At 37.3% G+C, this 24,704-nt stretch overlaps 1 protein-coding gene across 6 annotated transcripts in view; it reads left to right on the forward strand.

Moving 5' to 3' along the window:
- Positions 1–20,853, forward strand: part of gabrb2 (gamma-aminobutyric acid type A receptor subunit beta2) — a 167,321-nt gene extending 146,468 nt beyond the window's left edge. For 3 of the 6 annotated variants that reach the window (XM_016995005.2, XM_016995003.2, XM_003215114.4), the window contains exons 10-12: positions 1,764–1,874; positions 8,640–8,690; positions 14,142–20,853. In XM_016995005.2, the coding sequence (XP_016850494.1) occupies positions 1,764–1,874; positions 8,640–8,690; positions 14,142–14,489 (510 nt within the window). In that variant the 3' untranslated portion in view covers positions 14,490–20,853. The remainder of the gene's footprint in view (positions 1–1,763; positions 1,875–8,639; positions 8,691–14,141) is intronic. The other 3 variants (XM_003215112.4, XM_003215115.4, XM_003215111.4) reach the window with 3 other exon arrangements.
- The last annotated feature ends 3,851 nt before the right edge of the window (positions 20,854–24,704 follow it).

Consider the following 24,704-nt stretch of genomic DNA (forward strand, 5'->3'; position numbering starts at 1 on the left):
CATTTGAAGCTGAGGATTCCATTTTTTCACCCTTCTGAATTATTTCAGAAGATCTCTGCTTAGTTGTTGGAAGATAGCAAACAGGCCTGTCAATCAACGAGATCAATAGAATTAGAACTTGATAATTCAAAAAGATGGGCCAGAATTGAGAAAATGATAAATGGTTGGGATTATTGCCTGCGTCTGAAAAGTTGGGTAGACAATAAGATTTTAAAAGAAATTAAAGAGGGGTCCAACAATCTCCGCCATGGAATGTTGGGAAAATGGCAAAACAAATTCCAAATAAATAAAATAGATATAATCCCAATAGGGAAATAATAAAAATGAACAGATATTTAGCAATGTGATAAAAATTAAGCAAAGTGGAATGAGGTTTATTGGTGACCTTTTAAACCCAAATGGGACAAATAATAATAATAATAATAATAATAATAATAATAATAATAATAATAATAATAATACCTTATTTATATAGTGCTCTTTCTCTTCAAGAGGACTCAGGGCGGTTTCCAACATGTATGCAAAAACAGTCAATTGTCAAAACAACATACAACAACTTAAAACACAATAAACACATCATAACAAGGCAAAACAATTCAGTTAAAATAGACATAGTTTCCATCAGAACATTTCATCAAGGGATCGGGAAGATTGGGTTATGATAAAAGACAAGTGTGGACAAAGTAATTGGCTGTTACAGTTTGAAACAAAGGGTTATAGATTGGAGGAGAAAGGAAAGTCCAGAAACAAATTTTGATCAGATATTAAAATGGAAATTAGAGAAAGAGAAAGGCTTGATGGATTTCATTTATAATAAAATAGTTGAAAAACAATATAAATCAAAACAAATACTAGTTGAGATATGCTTTGAAAGTATGCTTCGAAATCCATTTGTCCTCTGTTTCACATTCACCTTTGCTATTTGATATGTATCCATCCATGCTATATGTATGTGATCTTTGTGCTTGTATATTTGGCTCACCTTCCAAGTTCTTCACTTAATCCAGTTTCAGTAGAGAGAGAAAGTACAAGGAACTGCCCATTTGGTGATTTCACAACCATTTACCTAGAAAGTTAATCTGAATTACAATTTACTTATTGAATTCTAATCCAAAACTTCTTCAGGTAGAAAAATTCCTTTTTGGCTTGTTTTTTTCCTCATTAATCTTCTTATTGTTGTGTTTTTTATATGCAGTTGTTCCACACCAATACTGCACCTTCTACCTGGAAAGTTAGTAGCAAAATAATTGTATAGATTATTCTGTGTATTCAAATTTTTTATGCTTAGAAATGTCATACCTCTTATTTCAATGAACGTTTCTACCTTGACTTTTAACAGCACTTATCTTTCTACTTTTGGCTTTGACTCTTCTGCCTACCAGGTTGCTCCTTGTTCTCTTTATATTTCCCAGGCTCTCTGTACACTTTCCTCTTACAGTCTTTCTACCTTTTATGTGAGATGGGGTTTTCCTCTTTTGTCTTTCCATGTGACAATGCTTTGGGCTTTTTAAAAAGATACATGATGACAGAAATCTGACAAGGAAACCCCCTTCTGTTTTCTTCTTCTGAGCCTTCCTATGTTCTGTTATCTTCTTCTGTCTCTCTGTTAATATAAAAATAATCGTCTGTAAAATCTGTCATCCAGTTTTGGAGGCATTTAGAATTATTTTACAACTACTATGTCAGTTCTAGCGCTGCTCACCATTCCCTAATTAGTAGAAGCTAAGAGACTTATTTAGCATATTCTCTACTTTGTCTTCCAGATCTTTTATAAAGATATAAAACAAAATGGGACCGAATTGCGATCCCTGGATCCCACTGGAAATCTCTCCCCAACTAGATGGACTGCCACTTACGATTACCCTCTTAATACGGTTAGATAGCCAGTTTTTGATCCATTTGATTGTACTAACTGTCCAAGACATCATATGTTGGCCTTCTAACCATAAGATATTGTATAGCGCTGTATGAAATGCTTTACTAAACCCAGATAAAATATCCATGCATTCTCATAATCCATTATACTGTAAGTCACTTTGAATTATTTTAATATAAAAGCAACTAACAGATTACATATACCCATATTTTGTATGCTGCAATGTCAAAATTTGTGCATTGATGCAGTAGATTTAGTTTGAACCCATTTTCATTAAGTGCTTTCTGCTTTTTGCCTCTTGAACAGACAATTCCTTTTGTTTCATTATTAAAGCAGAGTTTGATTCCAAGGTTCTAGGATGGAGTCACAGTTACATCTTATTCCTAACTCATAGTAGGAACCATGGCTCCATCTAGACTCTTTAAATCTTTATTATATTATTACAGATTTACAAGAAGTACCTTGTGGTTGAAAAGTTCCTTTTTGAATGTATTTCTGTTTGTCTTATAATTGTATGAGCCTAATTGTGTGCATATGTGTGTGTGTATGTGTGTGTCTTAAACCAGTTTCTTGTTTAGTGTAATCGTATCTCTCACTGCACTGAAGTTGTCTTCCAGATTTTTTTTGTTTTGTATTAATACATATACATACTGAAAGCCATCTTCAAATCTTAATCCAAATATCTTTTCTCACTACTTGGTCCCATACCATCTTGGATTTGTTTTGCTCCTAATAATAGGAAATTCTGCTTCCCTCCATATTTTCTCTTAGTTCTCCATACAGGAATATCATAGCAATAATGTTTTAGCATTGCATTTGTCAACATAGCTTCTTTTGGCCTATACCTAGGTAAGAACATCCAGAGCGTCCCCCTTCCCTTTTGGAGATCTTTCGTGCATCTTCTTTCTTGCTAGTGTTCTAACTTACTTTGGTGCACCAAAATGCGAGTGTGGTTAACAATAATAATAATAACAGCTAAGTAAACAATTACATTTGTGTAGTAGTGGGAGATTTAGTAAAAAGTGACAAGAAATTGCCCTCCAAATACCCATTTTTCCTTGTCTTCACCATGCAGATTTCTGTACATTCAGTTATGTTTACAAATTTGCAACATTTCAGTTGTCTGTGCCATACAAAACTTTTAATGGTTTATCATCTAAATGTATGTTTCAGTTGCCATCCTTTTTTGTAAAAAAAAAAGGGTCTGTTGTTCTTCAGTATCATTGACCAATTTTTACATGCTTTGCTCAGCATTTATGCTAGCATTTATAAAGAAATTACTTCCTTTAACAACATTTTTCCATGATACACTAAAAAAAATTCCATATTATCTCTAAAAAGTAGTCTGAATTTCTATGGTTAACATCTACCTATTTTGGTAGAATACATTAAGTAAACATACTGGCAATAGTTTAGAAGTCTTTTTTAACTCAGAATATAACAGTCTGATCCATATTTTGTCTGTTATACAAGTCCTCTACAGTCAGCATGTCTGCAAATTTTAAATACATTTCTTGCTTAATGCCGAGTGGCATACAAATGAAATTACCTATCAGAAACTATGAGAAGAAAAGGCTTTTCTGGAATATGCCCAGCTCTTAATGGTATGGAGGGATTTAGCTCTATCCATAAAGATTTGGCAGCCACCCTGATCACAAAACCAAAACAAAGAGGTCTCTGATTGATTAAATAGGCTGCCTTGGAAGGTGATGGGCTGGCCTTCATTAGAGATTTTTAACAAAAGTCTGTACAGCATGAGAGTGCAATTTCAGCCCCCTGAGGTTTTCTGGAGGTCACACCTTTCCCCATAGTACCATTTTTTTGTTTTGTAATTCCCCAGCTTTTCTATGGAGCTTAATTACTGGTAGTCAGAGATTTAACCTAAAATCTCCTGATATTTTTGTTCCACTTTTTTTTTTGCCACATCAACCATGGAAACACTCCCTTTGAAAACCTTCCTAAGGTTGAACTCAGCCCACAGGCTGAAAGAGGTCCCACAAAGGTAAAATGAGTTCTTAGATCTGCTTGAACAATTTATTTCTTGAACTGGCAGAAGCATAAGCCAAATGACCTCAGAGTTCCCTTTCAACTCAATGAATTTATACATTCTGCTAGAAGCTCCTGCCCTTGCCCACCTTCTCTGGCTGGAGAGCATGTCCAGGAACCATTTGCAAGGTGATTTGTTAACATTCCCTGGCCGAAAGGAGCGGCAGGAAGAAGAGTGAAGAGGTTAGAGTAAAGCTGTGGGGTTTCAGCCAGCATTCAGTTTGCTGGTTCACCTTTGCTTTGCCTTAGATGGGATGGCAGGTCTCCAGTGGAGTGGAAGAAGACCTTGTGTTTCCTCTTTTTTGTGTTGCAATGCTCTGCAGCTTTAGTGGCCTGACCATTGTTGGCAACTGAACAGCAGAAGGAGAATTGCAGAGGGAAGACCACCAAAGGGACAGGGAAGCAAGAGGAAAGAAGAGAGGGCAACACTGTGAGGCTTCACTTTGTCTGGCTCAGGGCTTTTGCTGCAGAAAACCAGCTGTGTCAATTTCTTTAACACTTACTCAGTATGAAATAGACAGGTTCTTGTTAATGTATGCTAAGTGCACTGATGCTAGAAACATTTAGAATAATCCAGGGGTACTGGGAAATATTGGATCTAAGAGTTGGTCCACTCCTGTTTGCTGTCAATGGGACAGTGGGGTATCACTTCAGTATCACAAAGAGAGAGCAAATATATAACCAAAAAACACAGAGCAAGGTTTCAGTATAGTTTAACATCAGGAGAGAAGTACAGTATTGTTTGACAGAAACACAACACAGAAAAAACATTTAGTAATAACTTTTTATTGTGTTTATTTCATTTGTAGTCGCCCTTTGATAAAGCAATTTGAGAGAGATACAGAACAAAAGAACAGACTAAACAGTAAATATACCATGGAAACCATAAATTACAAGCACACACAAAACAACATATTAAAAGCAGAATATAAGTATTGGAGCAGCGCAGCAACAAGCAATTTTAAAAGACATAGAAACAAATAGGCACAAAATATCAATAAGATGTTTTGAAACATGTCAATGGAAAGGCATTCCTTGATTTTGGGATCACAATGGAAAATGCCGTCTTATTCCTCCCCTAAATTTCAATAGGTAAGTGCTCTTGGAACCAGATGAATGATCTTTGCATTGGCAAGAACCTACTGGTAGAGGTAGCTGTGGTGCCAATCTGCACAGGATTTTATAACTTTAAATCAGCACTTTGGAGTGGGCTCCTTAAGTAGCATCTTCTTTGATTCAGAAGATCACCATGCATCATTCCCTTCATGTGGTTATAAAACTTAATATGGTTTGTTTCTTATCCAGGTGTATTTTTGGTGCTCAAGATATTCTGTAACACTGAAATAGTTAAATGCATTCAGCCTTCTCCTATTTAAAAATAAGTATTTGAGCAGCATTAAGATACTGTCAGAAGTTGTGCTCCATACTTTGCAAGTTGTGAGTGCCATCAAAAGTAAGCACACTCTATAAACTACGGTTTTGTCCACATACGCTGCATTGAAGCTGCATTCCTATATTCTTTAAAAGCATTTTAAAAGCCCATAAGAGCCACTGAACCTAACTGTATATTGCTGTTGTGTAAGACTATGCTATGAGCCAGTCACTTATAAGCCATTGTTTGCTAGTTCTCTATTAGCATTATGTAAGAATTTGCTATGGATGCAATATGAGGTGGTAGTTGCAGCAGACATAGCCTGTGGCCTGTTACAGAAAAGGTCACTAGGTAACTTCTCTGTACATTCTGTAGCATCATTCCTGGTGACATCATTAAAAAAGGTCAAGTCAGCTATGTAGGGCTCTCTGTCATTTGCAATGATCTCAGACTGCCACCTTTAATTTGCACAAGAACCGCATGTATGGTTTTAGATATGTCAGCCCACTTACATAATATGAAAGCCTGTCCTCTAAAAATGTTCAGAGAGTTAAACAGTACATTTTCACCATTGTGAAACTTTTCTCAGAATGTATTCTGTCCTTTTGTTTAAGCTCTTCTAAACAGCAAATTAGGCCCCTTCTACATTGCCGTATAAAATCCAGATTATTTGCTTTGAACTGGATTATATGACAGTGTAGACTCATATAATCCAGTTCAAAGAAGCTAATGTGGATTACTTCCACATGACTGCTCTGACTGTCCCTTGTAAAGCAGACAATGGTGACATGGTAAGTAACCATGTTTATGGAATAGAGTAGTAGTTATCAGGCTAGAGACACATCCATAGCTTGGGATGTGATCTTTGGCAGTGAGTTTATGATTCAAAAACTTGGCAAACCTATTTGCTGGCACTAAAAGAGGAATAAAAATGGTCTTGAACTCTAGCTATATTACTCAGAGGTTAACAATAATAATACTCAGGTAATTTGTGATTCAGTCCTATGGTGTGAAGAAAAAGGCTGGTCTGAGAATCAGGGCCATATTATTTTGCTTTGCTAATTAAGCATTTGTGGACATAGAGGCCATGGGGGAGATGAATAAACTTAGTACAATAAATGTGTTGATGCATCTGTCATGCTAGTGACTTTTGCCATTTTATTTGATAAGTCATTTCACCTTATATGGTGTAATGCAGTATGTGTTTTTGTGGCAATGTAAGTAAAGGGTTTAAAAGGTTTGGCTGAGCAAATATTATAGAGGGATGGGACAGATTAGGGCCTCTTCTACACTGCCATATAATCCAGTTCAAAGCAGATAATCTGAATTTTATATGGCTGTGTAGGGAGGGTCAGGGTGTGTTGTTCTGTTCCTGCTGGCTGAACCGCTTTGATGCTAATCATTTTTGGCCACAGCAGATCCAATAGGATCTCTCCAAATTCCACGTTTACTGTGGCTCACACAAAATAGGCCGGAGAAGTAGATTTAGAAAGGAAAAATAGCTCAGGATATGACAAGAACTAAGAATCCAGCTGTGTATAAGAAGAAGAGAGCTGAAAGGAATAATCTCCAAGGGGAAATAGAGATATCAGTAATAGAGATGACCAAATAACCAGAGGAAAATATCATGGTCAAAAGGACAGAAGAGCTATCATTCACATTTTTGTCTAGACAAGTGCTGCTTACAAAAAAAAGTTACCTTGGGTTTCCATTGATTCAGTGAATCTTCTCTATTGGGACTAGCAGTTGGATTTAGGCCATGATATCATACAAGATATTTTAAGGCCTCTTCTACACTGCCATATAAAATCCATCTGTTTTGAACTGGGTTATATGGCAGTGTAGACTCATATAATCCAATTCAATGAAGATAATGTGAATTATCTGCTTTGATAATCTGGATTATGTGGTAGTGTAGAAGAGGCCTTGGGGACCTTCTACATTACCCCTTTATCCCAGGACCTGATCCCAGGTTATGTTTATCCCAGATTATCTGGCAGTGGGGAGTCATATATTCCAGTTTAAAGCAGATAATCTGAATCAGATCCTGGGATAAAGGGCTGCATGGAAGGGTCCTAAGGTAAACCCTAGTGGGAGCTCTTTGTTTCAATGGCAGTGGGGCATTGAATCTGTTCAAATGTTAGTTTGAATTTAAAGAAACTATATGGTAATCTACTGAGACCTATCCCTCAAAACAGAATCAATATCTTGGAAAGGCCTTTTAAAATCCCAGGTCCAGATTTACTAGGCACTCACCAAAGGGTAAGCTTTTTGTAGATGTGAAATGCTAAATGGTAACCATCTCCAACTCCATTGATTTGTGATGACATAACCAGTCAGAGATATTATTGTGTCACGGTATCTACAACTATTCTTTTTGTGCCCTTGCTTTAAAAAAGAGCTGCTTGGAATGTTTTGCCATGCCAATTTATTAGTAATGTACTGTGCAAGGTATTGAATAAAGCTTCAGGAAAGCAAAAAATATATATTGCTGAATGAAGCTACTAAGGCTCCTCAAATTCAAAAATTGTTGTTTTGCTTTTATTATAAATACAGTTATTTTTATTATTCTGTACAATGGGTATTGAAGTTTTACACAAAACTGTCTTAGAAAGCCATCATTTGAGAGTTTTAGATACTGGTTGGAAACCTTTGCTCCAAATACCTCTGGTCTGAACCAGGAAGGTCAGCAGCTCTGTAGCCTCTGACCAATAGTTTACAGCTTATTTTTAGGATCTTCACTAAATTTCATTGTCATCATTTTTCATGTTGTCATTTAAAGTAACTGTACAACTCTTCCATTATTATTAAGTTTGAGGTACTGTTTTATGGTATTCATCTTGGACATTTGAAATTTCTTAATTGTTTTTTCTGCACATGTTTATCCTGCCTATTTTTCTGGCCTATGAAACTTCTGTGTTTTGTACCTAAAGTCTGCTTTTCACCTTACAAATCCTTTTCCTATGGCTATATATTCTTTTAGCACTAAGGGAATTTCTTTTTAACTTTGTTCCACTGCCCTTTAAATCTACATGTCGTTTTGCTTTCTCCAAAATAATGTTTACATGTCATGAATTTTTTGTTTCTTGGTCAAAATTGGGCAGTTCTGAAATACATATATATGCATTTCCATCACAAATCCATACCGTTTGTATTGTCAGGGCCAAGACAGCAACAGCACTTATAACTCTGTTACATATCTCTGCTGATTGTTGGCTCAGACTGCCCCATGCTTTGAATTAACATGCATAGTTTATAATAATAGCCTATAGTGCATTAATTTTAATGAAAGCTAACAGCTGCCTTTTCTCTAAGGAAACTGGTCTTGATTTTATTAACTTACAGGACAGAAGAATAATTGGCACATATCATTGTCCAGAAATGTATTCAACAAAGGTATCTTTTATTGTTTTCTAATGATTTTAGCCTTAGAGACTTAAAATTGAGTTCATGGACCGTTTGTGGCCATTAAAGATCCCATGGCACATTGTAGGAGGCCTGGCACCTTATGCCAGGATCCTGTCCAAACTCTGATTGTATTATGAATGGTCTTCTTATCTTCTGTACCATCCCCACCATTCACCCACCTACCCACTCACCCACCACATAGTTTTAATTGGCTACACCATTTTTCATTTCCTGTACGACAATAGAGTGTGTTGTTAGATAGCCACCGCATTTTGCCTGAGAGGTGACTGCACTTGTTGGTGAAGTGATGTCACTTTCAGAAGTCTGTAAAGCGCTTTGGGATCCTTCTGGACGAAAGGCGCCCTGCAGAACTGATGTGTTTTCATTGTTGTATTGTAAGCTTTTCTTCAGTTACAAGCATACATTGTCATTAGGGATGGGTGAACCTGTTTTATTGCAGATTTATTCCAAACCACCTCTCTAACTTTACATGCAGGGCATTTCTTTAGATCAAAAACAATCTGGCCAGCTGACTTGCCACCATTGTACATTCCTATTTTGGAAATAAAATATGGATCTCTTGCCATCTAAAAGGGAAAAATGTCCTTTTAATGGAAAAATTTAGTCTCTTCCTGCTTATTCTACAATAAGACAATTGAAGGTTCATCCATTACTAATATACTGCTATCAAATAATTGTCAATGTCCCCCTGAAAAAGACATAGAGACCTCCAGCCTTCTCAAACTGAGGTGTTATCAGACAAGTGTCTGATCACAGCAGAAAACTTCTTAAAATAATATGAATGTATTAAATGACACATGTATCAAAGCTGTTTTCTTTTCTGAACTAAATTCTTTAAACATGTTTCCTGCTCGTTCAGTTATTCATATTGAAACGGCTATAATATAATTTCTCCAGCAGTCACAGAAGATTTCTAAGCTGGCAATATGATAACTTGAATCTGTCTGATATTCAGGCATTCCCCATACACACACATATTTCAAATAGTCGGACTCAATATATCCTTAATGGCCTCTTGAGAGAGGGTGCATGTATAATCTTCTTCCTTTTTCAAGTATTTAAACAAATTGTATCTGTGGCCAAGCTACACAGTTCTCTTTCAAATGAAGTCTATGGAAGGCTGCATACTGGTTTTGCCTTTGAGGTCTGGGCTTTGTCTGGAAATGGAAAATGAAACTTATCAAAAAGCTTTGCTATCCAGCTTTTGTTATTCACTCCATCCAACCTATCCACCTCCCCCAGGATTATCCGGTGCTTTCGTTTTGCACTTTTGAACGTAATCTGATAATGTGTTCTCTTAGTTGTGTCACAAAGCTAACTTCCTTCCTTATAAACTGCTTTTTAAATTTTTAAAAGATTTACCATCTGCCAAGTGGTAAATTCTTTTAATGCTTGATGCCATGAAATACATGTTGAAATTATCAGTTGTATACTGTGATGAGGAAGAAAAAAACTCATTCCTGCCTGTTTGCTCCCATTTGGGATTGGCTGGTTGAACTCAGATCCCATGGATGAAATGGCAGCACCTTGAAAAAAATGAAACGCCTGTGCTTTTAGACACATAAATGTTTGTTATGAGTCTGCAGAAATAAGTATGCTTGAATATTGTTTCATGAGAAGTTGTTGAAGACCTGTTCCAGGCATTCTGATCAGAATTAGGTTAATTCTGTTATGGACTGGCCCTAAATGATTCCTTGTCCAAACATGTAACCAGCTTTTAGCAGTGGGAACATGGAAGAGCTTTTTCAGGCCCTTCCTACACTGCCATATAAAATTCAGATTATCTGATTTGAACTGGATTGTATAGCAGTGTAGACCCATATATTCCTGTTCAAAGATGATAATGTGAATTATTTGCTTTGATAATCTGGATTATATGGCAGTGTAGAAGTAGCCTCAGTTACAGTGCTATTTACACATAATCAGATTTTCTTTGAAGGCTTCAAGCAATATCTGAGAAGATTCAAATGATTTTAATTTGAAAGCAGAACTAAATAATTTTGATTGAATTTTAAATTAATCTATAATGTTATTTTACATGGACTAAGGGCCCTTCCACACAGCCATATAACCCAGAATATCAAGACAGATAGTCTACAATATCTGCTGTGAACTGAGTTATCTGAGTCCACACTGCCATATAATCCAGTTCAAGGTGGATTGTATGCAGCTGTGTGAATGGTCTTTAGAATGAGTCTACACTAGACATGAGTAAACTTTGGCCCTCCAGTTATTTTGGACTTCAATTCCCAGAAATCCCAACCAGTTTATCAGCTGTTAGGAATTGTGGGAGTTGAAGTCCAAAATAACTGGAGGGCCAAAGTTTGTCCATGCCTGATCTACACTGATGCAGTTAGAATCATAGAATCATAGAGTTGGAAGAGACCACATGGGCCATCTAGTCCAACTCCCTGCCCTGCAGGTAAAGCACAATCAAAGCAACAAATGGCCATCCAACCTCTGTTTAAAAGCTTCCAAGGAAGGAGCCTCCACCAGACTCCGAGGCAGAGAGTTCTACTACTGAACAGTTGACACCAGTTTAACTGTAATGGCTCAATGCTATGGAATCATGAGACTTGTGGTTCCACAAGGTCTTCAACCTTCTCTAACAAAGAGTGCTGGTGCCTCACCAAACTATATATCCCAGGATTCCATTACATTGAGTGAGGGCAGTTAATGTGTTGTCAAACTGCATTAATTTTACAGTGTAGAGCTAATCTAACAGTCTCCAGATTCCAACTATTCTTCTAGGCCTCTTCTACACTGCCATATAATTCAGATTATCAAAATAGATAATCCATATTATTTTCTTTGAAATGGATTATGTGAGTCTACACTGCCATATAATGCAGTTCAAATCAGATTATCTAAATTTTATATGGCAGTGTAGAAGGGGCCTTAGTCTGCACTGATTATGGCTCAATTACAGGCACAAGGAGCAGCTGCAAAGAAACACAAATGTGTTTCTATTCTGCCATAATTAGAAACCCACTATTTTGAAGATCGGTTTCCACTTAAAAAAATATATATTTATGTATGGTTAGCTGCACCATAATGGCAGTGCTTATTAAGCTTGCATATCTTTGAAAGCAAAGTAATGGAGAAGCACACCATCCATACGACCCACATCCTCCTGGGTTTCTACACCCACAACCTCAAACAGGGCAGGTGGCTAGATGCCATCCTGGATCAACTAATGGTTGACCTGGAATGGCATCCAGCCCCCCATCCCCTCCCCCAAATACTTACCCAAGGGGCCTGCCTCTGTTTAGTTTTTTGGGAGGAATGGGGGGCTGGATGGGAGAGGGTGAGCAGTCCCGGGAGTCGATCCCCACAGGGCCCTCACCTGGAAAGATCCGGGCCTTAGCTTAAAGTCTGGATCTTTTCCAGGTGCTTATTTAATGTGGAGTAAACCAGGAAAACCCAGTTTCCTTGGCATTAATTCACTTTTACCTAAGACATCGTTCAGATACCTCAGGTAAAAATGAGACAGGTCCCGCATTTTGGGCCTATCTGGAAGGGCCTTTAGATGAACATCTGATTTATGCTCACCTCAAATATTACTTGCTGGATTTACACCCAGCAATAAGTGCAATTGTGGATAGCTGGTTATATGTTATAAATCTCCTTCACAAGACTGGGATAAAAATGACTGTGTCTGCATTATTCGAGAAAAGAGATATAGCAGCAACTAAATAATATTGTCCTTTGGTTTTCCCAGCCGTATATTCACAGACATTTGGATTAATCTTAAAGGCCTAAATAAAGCATTTTCTCGCCCTGTAGTGAATGAAGAAGCTGGAGATTACTCTATATACCTGTCATTCCAATCATACAAAGGAATTCTAGTATAGAAAAGAGATAATTTGAAGATGTGCCATATACACTCATGTATAAGTCAAGGACAGGTTTGGGGCAAAAATTGCAGATTTTTATATGCCTTCCACAGGGGGCCAGCAACCTTTGGTGGACGCTGCAATTTCCCCACCCAGGGATTCAATAAATTCAGAAACGGCGCTATGACAGAGAGAGTGGGGTAGTCAATGCTTATTTTAAGTTATCTCAACATGGAATAATCTCTATAATCTTTCACTGCTCTACTCAGAGAAGGGGATGGCTTGTTTTTATAAGAGTGAAGGTATACTACTTAGATTGTCCTGTGGATCAGTTGATCCAGTTTTTTGGGTCAATTATTGACACACATTCTAGACTTATACATGAGTATATATATAGTAATCCATTTTGAGCTGTTTGTAGGAATCCATTGTAGAAATGGGTGCTTATCTGTTAAATGTTAATCTGAGAAAACACCAAGTAAAAGGTGTCACTCAAATATTTAAGAACATTTGCAACATTTGCAAAAATCAAATTAACTTTGCTAATGTTCAGATTATTTTTATATAAAAAGTAAATTGAATATTCAGTTGATATTAAATGTATCAACTTAATCAACTTAATATACAAATATGATTTTCTGATGTGATAATTGATAAGAAATGATAACATAAAAAATTAGGTTGCCTTAAAATTCCTGTTAAAAATTAAAAAATTGATACTTATTTCTAGGTAGTAAAATGGCTACCCAATAAGTGATGGCCCTTTTTGAGAAGGACAAGCATACAGATAGCAGCAGGGCAATTTCATATAACAGAGAGCTCAGTGTGACTCCATTAATTTGCCCTTCAAATATTTAATGGCAGAAAATTAGTATTTCGTTTTTGTTCACATCACTAATAATACTCCAACCCCATGCTGACCTTTACTGAGATTATTCTCTGACATGAATGCCTGGTTAGTCTTGCCTCTGAAGAACTGCCTAGTGCCACAGCCAGTCTTCTGTTCTGATTTGATGATCCAACCTGATCTTTGTCCCCCTAACATGATCATTGTTAGCCTGAGCTTTACACATTGGAAGAGGCTCTTGTGTATGAAATGGTGTTAGCTTTCTCTTTTCCAGTAGAAAGTATTGTATCATTTCATCAAAATCCCAATGAAATGAATTAAAAATTCGTATTGCATCCAAATAACAACCTCGTGCTAAAATACAGGCATCTTTGGGGAAAATATCACAGTAACCAGAAGTCAAATCTGGTATGTCTTGTTCTGCATAATTTTCGAGCTCTATAAATGCTGATAAATCTTATCAGAACAGAAATGTTAGGCCCGCAAAGTGCAGCACTTCATGCAAGAATGTAGTGACAGATTTCCAAGACATCTGCCAGACAAACATGTGGTCACTAACGGTGCCATACTGTGTATTTGCCTGTGCTTTCAAAATACAGGATCCACAAGTGCATATGTGTATGTTACTTTTCTGTTGACCTGCATTGAGTTTAGTGTCTTAGGTCTGACCTGTCTAATAATTGGCTGAGTTCAATATTTTTTGCACACACTAAGGTAACCTCTTGTGTTTTCCAGATGGATCCGCATGAAAACATTCTGTTGAGCACACTTGAAATTAAAAATGAGATGGCTGCCTCTGAAGCTGTTATAGGCCTTGGGGACCCTAGAAGCACTATGCTGGCCTATGATACCTCAAGTATCCAATACCGGAAGGCTGGTTTACCAAGACACAGCTTTGGCCGTAACGCCCTGGAGCGGCACGTGGCACAAAAGAAAAGCCGACTACGGAGACGTGCCTCTCAGTTGAAAATTACTATCCCTGACTTGACTGATGTAAATGCCATAGATCGATGGTCCCGCATATTCTTCCCTGTTGTTTTTTCCTTCTTCAATATTGTCTATTGGCTTTATTATGTGAACTAAAAAAAAAACGAAGCCACACAGATATCAAGGACTGGATTTCTCTTCAAAATCGGTTGTACAGCCAAATGTGGGACTTGGGGAGAACAAAAATCTATTCAGGACAAAAGTTACTTTAAAACACCTTAGTTGCTGGCCCATTATATAATCTATTTTGTAATGTTTGAGTTTTTTTGAAAAAGAGCGAAATATACACATTCTAGTATAAATGACGCAACACAACATTTAAAGAGATAATTGTGTTTGAGGTTTGGAGACAGAATTTAAAACTTGATCCTTTATTTATTTACTTTTACTTTTTTCATTTTAGCACCAATATATTTAAACAGAAGCAAGAAGCTAGAAAAAAGGTTTGAGTTCTGATAGCAGCGCTTCATGTCTCTCTTTATATCTGAACATACACACTTTAATGGAATTGAGAGAGAATACTAATGTTATCATTCTTACAACCCAAACCATTATCCCAACATTACCTTTTCAGGACATTCACTTGAAAATAAGTAGTGCCTACCATCATACCATGAAAATGAGTTTTCCAGAGTAGATCATTTTACTTATCAAGAGAATGGAAGCATTATGTGAAAGAGAAATTATCCTGATTTATCAGAGCACAATAGTTGTATAACACTAAACCACAGAGTTGTTGGGGAGATGTCCATGTATGTGTTGCAGTGTGCCTCACTTAATGTCTGTGTGTAATGTGCCAAATGTCAGGGGGCCAGTAGTGATTTCATAGGTGGCTTTCTCTTGGTGCTCTGTCCCTCCTTGTGGGAGAAAAACAGTGGCAAATGTTTTCAGAGGTAATAGTCACGGAAAGGCTACACATATTGTACAAACAATTGGCATTATTTTGCCTAATAGATTATACATTATGGGTTATTAATTAGTTTTGATATTATTTCCTTTCCACATCAAAGAGATAGGATAGAATCGAGTTTCTGCTATTTTAACAACATATATATTTTGTAGAAACACTACTCTTTTAGTAGAGTTGGGTTGCTTTTTAAATCTAATTTCACTACATTTGATTTTAGAAGTGTTTGTTTTTTATTTGGAAAGTATTTTGAAAAAATGCCTAAAAGAGCAGGAGAGAGAGGTGGAAAATTTCCTCTATACACAGACTCTTAAAATTTCCTTCTTTTCTTTTTCTCATGCAACTCAACAATTCTACGGTCCTGAGTCATTGAGAATTTTCTCCTGAGAATTTTTCAATCCATTATAAAATATTACTTCACCTATTCCAATCAGCTCACTGAAGTTTGTGTAGGATTCAGGATAGTTCCTGCTTCTATCGCAGAAGAGCTTCTTTTCCGAAGCACAAATCAGTGTGTGATTGTTCCTTTGCACAGCATTTTTGCACAGAGTATATTCATGCCTGGTTTTTTGATACCACAGAGTATTTGTGAAAAGACTGGTCTTGTGGCTTCCCATGTGCACTTGGGCAGGATTCATTTAATAAAGCATAATTTGTTCATCTTGTGATATTGTCATCAAGCAGACAAAAAGAATCCTAAAAGACTCTTTGCTTAGGGTATCCTTTGTGACAAATGAGGTTAGTTGCACTCTAGTCATAGTTCATTTCATTTCTTCCATTGCACAAAGAAACAGCCCATCAATTTGAGAGAAACAATGTTTTAGAAATATGAAAAAATATCAATGTTACATATATTCCCTGGGATTTATAGGCCTCAAGACAAAGTATTTGATGTGTTTGTCTTCTCATGTTGGTTCAACAGGTCAGCTGTAATGAAAACTATGAAATCAGTTACTAGTACTGCACTTTAAGATATCTGGAGGTTTACAGTATAAGCCATAACATTTTCTGACCTTGCCAATGAGAAGATTTTTTTTTCTTGGAAATGGCGGGGGGGGGGCACAAAATAAGTGCACAGCCACCTCCATGAGGTCCTTTTAATTGTTAAGGAGGAAACACTTCCAGAAATAGATGGGATGGCATGCTTCTGAGCTAATTAATTCAACCTATTATGAGATGTGTGGACTAAAATAAGATTTTAAGGAGAATTGAAGGACCATGGTACAAAGCAAAACACAACAAAAGACTGTTTATCTCCTCTGTAGTGCCAATGTGTGGTAAAGAAAGATAAAAGTATTATGTGTTTTATTTCATAAAGGAAATTTAAATAAGCTGTTACCTTTGAATTGAGCAGAATTATGCTCTAGCTTTTTTTTAAGTTAGAACCACATTTCATGTAATAATTATTCCTTTTTTTCAGGTTTCAGGATGCATACTAGCCAGCAATTAAGGTGTTTTCTCTTCATCTTTGTGAAATTCATGGCAAAATTACAAGTATATAATACGGCACAGTTTTAACAATATCTTTGCAATCAATGCTCTGTAAATATGTTCTGTATATGACTGCTACTAAGTCTAATATGCATTTTCCAAACTGAAAATTCATGCAGCATATTTGTGTTTGCCTAAGGAATGTTATGTTTCTATACTATTGCAGTTTTAATGACTGGGAAGAAAGAACCAAGCAATGTCATCCTGAATATTTTCTGTTGTCATCCCCAGAGGGTAGCAAAGTCTTGAACAATAGCACTGAAGGGGACACCTGATAATTTTTATAATCTAATATATTAAAAAAGAAAAAAGAAACTTAGACTCTGCCAGACAAAAGCACAATGCATAGAATACATGAGAGCAAGTGCATATAGATAGATAAATACTTAGATAGATATATCTGGGGAACAAATCCCATTTAAGTTTAGGTAAAATGTACACTAGAAGTACAACTCAATTCTTTATTTATTTATTTATTTTAAAAAGGTAAACCTGTGTTCCAATTGCATATTTAACAAAGTTAATGTAAGTGAAGAAGGCAAAACACTAAACATTATTAAAGGCTATGGTGAGTATAGAGACACATATTTCAATATATGTATTTATATTCTTCTGTGGATATGTGTGTATGTGTGTGTGTGTGTGTATGTAAATTCACACACATACATACATGTACAGATATATGCACACAGAGAGAAAAACATCCTGGTCCAGTGATAGGAGTCCATGGTGGAAAAGGGTTTCTTCCCATAGATGTGCTATGATAGTGTACAAGCACGTTGCTGGGAGATTTTTGCAAGATGGGGGACAGGATCCAAATGTTCAGCACTCTTTACAACCTCTCATAGAGTTTTTGTAGCACAGTCTGTATCTTCTGTTACATAATTGCAGTGATAGACATTAAATAAGGAGTGAGTGAGCTTCTGGATGTGGGAGAAATGGTCAATGAGGGACTCCAACATGTCTCCACCCCCATCTAAAAGGACTAGAGGTACGGAGGGGGGTTCTTCATGGGGCCAGTCTGATCTAGGAAAGGAAGACAACTTAGTCTAAGCATACAATCTCTGGTCTTGGTCTCCTGAAAAACCATCACAGCTAAGACTGAGCAGCTGCTGCTGTGTGCTTCAGGCCAGCTTTTTCTTTGGTACTGCAAGTATGGGGCCTTCTATGGTGCTTGCGGTTATCTGGATTTGGGCTAGAACCTTACATTGGTGTTTTCAAAGGAATAAGCTAATAACAATTTTGTTTCTATAATCAATTGATATGTGAATATTTTTGAGAAAGCAAAATTATTAATGTATTTAAAATCTTACTATACAGGGTAACCGGGCATTTCTATATCAGCAGATCAATGCATATAATTCTTACGGAGCATTTCACAGTTGACATTTACAATAGTACTGTATCTCCTCGCATCTCAAGGTAGTCTAGCTCTCACATTGCTTGCCTATTTCTTCTCTTTTTTAAAAATAAAAATATTGTCCACTAGTAACTTTTTAAAAGGTCCTAATACCAGGGGTGGGGGAGCAAAAAATATGACTATTTCTATTGGGGGGGGGGGGGAGGACAGGAAGGCCAGGGTAAAATACTTTAAAATGTAGTGAACATAACATTTTGCTATCTGTACATAGAACATATAATGTGAGCAATCATAATTTAAACCGAACATGTGTAAATATTATCAGATTTCTTAACATTTTTAACTTCTAATTTGTACTTTAATGTAAGGCAAAAGCTGATTCTATTTATGGTTTAGGTTAGTGTCCTAAAAATAATGTAAATATTTAAATAAGCTGTAAATGAGCAGTCAATAGAAACAGTAATTGTTCAGTGATTATTATTTTTTTTACTATAATTGCAGTTCTCTATCAGAATAATTTAAACACCCTTTTGCATAAGACTTGGGATTCCAGAGATGAATTTTACTGTACCAATCCATGGAAAATGTGGCATTGTAACACTCAGTATGCAACTGTTATCAGTTTAGCCAGTTCATTTGCACAGTATGTATGTGAGAAGGGAGGGGGGAGGGAGGGAAGATTGGGGGGGGGGGGAGAGACAAGCTACTGGAGATTGTCCATTAGCACATCCACCTAGTGGCTCTGGCGCATGTGGGGGCTCAGATATGCATGCATTTCAGAGCAGGAGTGTGCACTTTGCCCTTCTTGCATTAGCAGCCCTGAACTCTGTCCATGGAGAAGGAGTCACACTCCAGGCTGTTCCTGACACTAAAGAAAATGGGGCACCCATTCAGATCAACTCATGGTTACAACTGTAGCTCCATATAGACTCCAATTTTCTAATCTAAGATCCTGTAGATACAGCCTCTGAAACACAAACATGTTGAGGTTAATTTGCACTATGGTCCTCAAAGTACTGAGCTGGTACAATTCCACATTAGTAAGAAGAGGTTAAATAAACATGGTGTTCATTTAGATCAGTGGTTCTTAACCTGAGGTCCCCAGATGTTTTTGGCCTTCAACTCCCAGAAATCTTAACAGCTGGTAAACTGGCTGGGATTTCTGGGAGTTGTAGGCCAAAAACATCTGGGGACCCCAGGTTGATTTAGATCAACTACATTTAGAAACTTCTGACTCCAAGCTAAGGACACTTCTGGACAGAAGACATACCCCTCCTCTATACCCTCAAAATCATCTATGGTTTATAATGGGGAAGGGAAATGTGTGGGTCTCCATATTTTGTTGGATTAAAACGCCCATCATCCCACGGACTGTGCCAGTTAGATCTAATGGGAATCCCACATCTAAAGGCCAACATTCTTCCTGTTCCTAGTTTAGGACATTGTATCTGTTTGTTATGACATAGAAAGGGAAGTTCATATTCCATATTGTAGGAAATAGAAGGTGAGGAATCTGAACAACATAGAAAGTAGAATGACAATTCATGATCGAACATGAGCCTCAGTAAGACAGGTGCTCATGTGGTCGGCTTATATTAAAGAGTTTTTTATAAGCCTTGTGCCCTTTTATCATTCTCCAAAACAAGAGTCATGCAGACTATAAATCTTGAAACTAAAAAGCAGACATTCACAAAGATAATGTAAAGCTGTCTATTCTTCTCCAGCCCAGCCCAACCCCAATGCCAAAGAAACTTTAGAAATGTACTGAAAGGGAACACTATCAAGACACTGCTTAACACCAAAGGTTAAAAAGCTTAACAAAATGCACTAGGAAACATTTGTCAGAATTTTTGAGGAATAAATGGAATGTTAATGAATCACTACCATGTTCGCTCTTATATAAATTGCATCTCAATTCCATTTTAATTGATTAATGATAAATTGAAATGGATCATCTTTGTAGGTTATATGCAACACATTTCTTATGTGTCCGATTATTTGTTCAAGTGCTTTGATAATGAATACACACATTCATTTTGAAATGTTGAAAGATCTTAGCTACAGTTTGATATTTGTTTGGGGAGTTAATTTTATTTTTCTTAAATGTTTTCCTCATCATTAAGATGATCTAAGTCAGAGTGAACATTATTTTATATGTTTGCATTATTAATGACATTTAAGAAAACTTCAGCAGGAGTTATATTTAAGAACCATTGTATAGTTTAAGTTAGTTAACATGAATTTCCAATAATTCTATCAATTTGACATTTTCAGTTTTCACCTTTTTTATTTGCATGGGTGTTTAAATGGTTCTGTTAGTACTGTCTTTGCACCGTTATTCTTTATCTCTCTTTATCTTTTTTTTTTACTTAGTACTATTTACTTCATAATGTAGTAATCATCGGCCTTACTAATGACCTTGTAGCCTTTCTAATATGCACATAATGCACATTTTCCAATGACTAGAAAATGCAAAATATTAGTGGATCTCATTGCATCAGATTTTCATGTTTTTCTCAAAAGGACTGCTAACCTCTGGGATAATGGAGGTCGTAAAATGATGATTGTAAATTGAGTAGCACATAAGAGATATTTTCTTGAATCTAAAGTTATTACAGCCAGTTTCAGCATGTAAATATATAATGTTGGCTAGTGTGTAATTCTTAAAACTAAAAAATATAAATAAAGAAAATATAAAATAAGGCATTTTTCATTTATATCTTGATACTCCAATTAATCCAGCCCCCGAAGTGTTTTGAAATAAGATTCATCTTACCATGTTGGAGCAAAATTGTGTCTGTGCAGTGTTGATAAAGCACTAAACTATATATAGTTCTCTTACATGTCCTCTAAATTCACTGATAATACTAATAATTCAATGCTGACTTCACAGAGATATTGTGTGAAAGGGGACAGACTAAGATGCAACTTTTTTTGTTTTAATTGGGAGTAAAGGTGCCTTCTAGTGAAATAAGTAAACATTTTAGCTTTTTAAAGGCAAATCTATCATTTCCAATTTAACAAAAGCGGTAAATTTACTCCTTTTAAAATGTCCAAATATCACAAGCCACTAAGCTGTAGAAAACATACCCTTTCCCCATTCACCTGGTCATTTCCATACCAACAAGAAAGCACACGTTTTTTTCAGCCGTCAACCCATGTGATACTTCCCTTCCACCATTTGGGGAGCCCATGCTCTGTAAAAGCCACACAAAGCTGATCTGGCTTAACCAGGGGCACGGCTGTCTTAACACGGGCTTGCCCCCAGGGTTAAGCTAAATAAAGGGACAGCCTGTATTCTGACTTTTTCCCCAACTTAGGGTCTGCAAATATAATTGGGTTGATTCCTAACTGAAATCCTAAAAATGAATTCCTAAAATCACTGCAATGATTTTCACTGCCATCTTGCATTCCCCAGGGTCAAGTAGCCCAGGGCAAGGGATGGCAGTCCCCTGTTGTGCCCCCACCCCATATCATGGCTTTACCTCCTCCCAGTTCCCTTTGCATGACAACGCTCTGGCTGAGGACAAGGGAGGTATCATGGCTGGGGACAGTCATAACACAGGGAGCAGGGGGACTCCTACGGTGGCTGCCCATTGGTGTACGACCATGTTTGGTGGGGCTGTTTCCTGCCTCTGAGATGATTAAGGTAAAGGTAAAGATTTCCCCTGACGTTAAGTCCAGTCGTGTCCGACTCTGGGGGTTGGTGCTCATCTCCATTTCTAAACCAAAGAACCACCGTTGTCCGTAGACATCTCCAAGGTCATGTGGCCGGAGTGGTACCTATTGATCTCACATTTGCATGTTTTCAAACTGTTAGGTTGGCAGAAGCTGGAGCTAACAGCGGGTGCTCACTCCGCTCCCTAGGTTTGAACCTGGGACCTTTCGGTCTGCAAGTTCAGCAGCTCAGCGCTTTAACACACTGAGCCACCGGAGGGTGACTAAGAGATGACTAAGGGAGTTCCTAAAAAGATGCCATGTAGGCCTAATCCCGCATCTGAAATGCCAGTTAGGGCCCATATCAACTGCCAATGTAAAAGGGCCTTCTGTCAAGAGACAAGCAAGACATGGTTGCCTCAGGTGCCACATTTTAGGGAGGGATGCCAAACTGCATGGAAGGAGGAGCTGCCTTGGCCACACAAGCCATCCTGCATCCAGCCTGTAGTCTTCATGAGGACACCCCATTACTACTGAACCATAATTCAAATCAGCTGACTCAACATCTGTGCTTGAAAAGGTGAGGCACCATTTTGCATCAATCTACCTTGGAGCAGCCTTGTTCTGTGAAGAATCCGAACACAAGGCACTGCGTATATAGAAGAAGAAATGGCTGCCAGAGCTTCATAGATCATTTCATTTCTATTATATCCATATGAAAATTTTGAATGAATATATTTGCTGACTACGGTAACACAACTATGAAATGACTTAGTGACAGACTGCAAAAAAGGAATAATCACATTAAGAAAGGTTAAGCACCATATTAAATCGTAGTACATCAGGCAATATTTGAGCAGAGTTTGACTTTCATGCTAACAAAGATCAAAGAAAGCTAGACTAACATTACATCCAGAAAGCAGAAAAAGAAAATGCAAGAGAAAGATGAATGTGGAAAGAACAGTTGACAGATAGATTTTGGTTTGTTCCACAAAAGCTAGTGTGACAATTTTCTTCAAGAAGTTCATGCAAAACAAGAATAGATGTTGTCATGCTTCTTGTGTGGGAGGTTACACAAATTCTGGTGCAATGAATTTCTTCACCTCAACAGCACATACTCTAAAACAGCTATTCCCATCTTCTTCAACCCAGATGGACTGATTATTGGAGGATGCATTGACTACAAGCATTGATTCAGACCTGATTCGGCATTTCAGTAAAGACCTTTATTCACCTTTAGGACTATTCAAAAATCCATCTGTCTGCATTTAAACCTGAATCTTTTTGCTTTCTGTTGACCATCCCTTGAAAACAATAAATTGTTTTGGAGGTGGGGAATTGTTTGCAGGCGTCATAATCCCTTATGGTGAGGTTGTGAGGGGGTTATGCCTACCCCTTTAATGCAAAACACCTGCAGGATTTTGTTTTGTTGCTATGTGTGCAAAAAAAAATTTAAAAACATATTTGAAAGAAATCTGGAAAAAATCTTTTTGTGTCTTAGCGAAATAAAATGAAATCTTTTTCTTTTGGAGGATCAAGCTCATAAAGATTCTGATGAATAGAAATGTCTGCAAGGAGAGAGCCATTTTTACAGTTCCAAAGGCTCTCCTTTAAAAAGAGGTTCTCATCCCTCCATGTTTTTGGTTTGATAGGCATACTTTCTGAAGGATAAGGGCAGTATTTATTTTTCGTTGGCCTAAATCTTGCATTATTAGGTGCAATTCTGACTATGGTGCTCCATTATCATAGCTACAACTTCCAATACCATCAATTCCCAATCCCTCACTTCTTCAACCCAACCAAAGGTTTTTAAAGTCACTGCCAATCAAGTTGTTGAGAAAAGGATGCCTGCAACCCTCTTGCAATTCCAAAGCACATGGAGAAAAAAAGTTGCAGCAGGGCTCTGAGGAGCCTCTCCAGCTCCTTATTCTCAATGCACCTCACAACTGGGAGAACTGGGAGATGTCATTTCCTTGATCTATAGTATTTTTGAGGGACATGTTCAGTTGCTAATGAACATACATATATACTTAGATACTTAGCACAAGGGCTAAGAAACCATCATAGCGAATTGTGAAGATGCATAATGAAGATGTGAAGATGCATAAGGGACACAAGCAAAAGTGTTATGAAGTGCATCAACATTTGAGACTTGCTGCGCATGTGTCGGAGAGAATAGACGCTCCACAAACCCTCTCCCCAGAACCTTAAATTTATAGCCCAACTAAAGGCAAAAAAACAAAGTGAAAGCCATCTACTTAATTGGGCAATAAAAGTCAGACAAGGGAGACTCTGAAGCCTGGAGGAGGACTGATTTACAACTGATTTATAACTCCAGAAGAGAAACAGAGATCTTCACCTACTATCTACTGCCGGAGGGTAAGATAAGATGGCGCACAGCCTAAAAGAATTGGGACTATTATTGAAAGATATGGAGAAAAATATCAGATCGGACATTAAACAAATTAATAATCAACTTCAGGAAATGAAACAGGAAATACATGCAATAAAAAAAACTGCACAGTCAGCACAGAAAAAGGCTGGTGAAAACCAATCAAGGATTGATGAGATGGAGAGACAACTCACTCAGCTGAATGACAGGTTTCGCCGGAGAAACTTGAAACTGGCTGGAATTTCTGATGCGGTCCGAGCGACACCAGAAGAATTGGAGCAAATTTTGGTGAGCTGGCTAAATGAAAATAAATTAAGCATTAAACTTGAGGACATTGTACGTGCCCATAGAATTTATAGACCTATGGGCAACTATTGTCACCCAAGAGATGTGATAATTGCCTTTGCCTCTGAAAAAATTAGAGACTATGTATACAAAGAACTAGGGTAAATTAAAGACTTGCAATTCAGGGGCAGCAAGATCTGGGTTAAGCAGGACTTCTCA

Source organism: Anolis carolinensis, chromosome 2, assembly GCF_035594765.1.
Source record: "Anolis carolinensis isolate JA03-04 chromosome 2, rAnoCar3.1.pri, whole genome shotgun sequence".
Classification (NCBI taxonomy): Eukaryota; Metazoa; Chordata; class Lepidosauria; order Squamata; family Dactyloidae; genus Anolis; species Anolis carolinensis.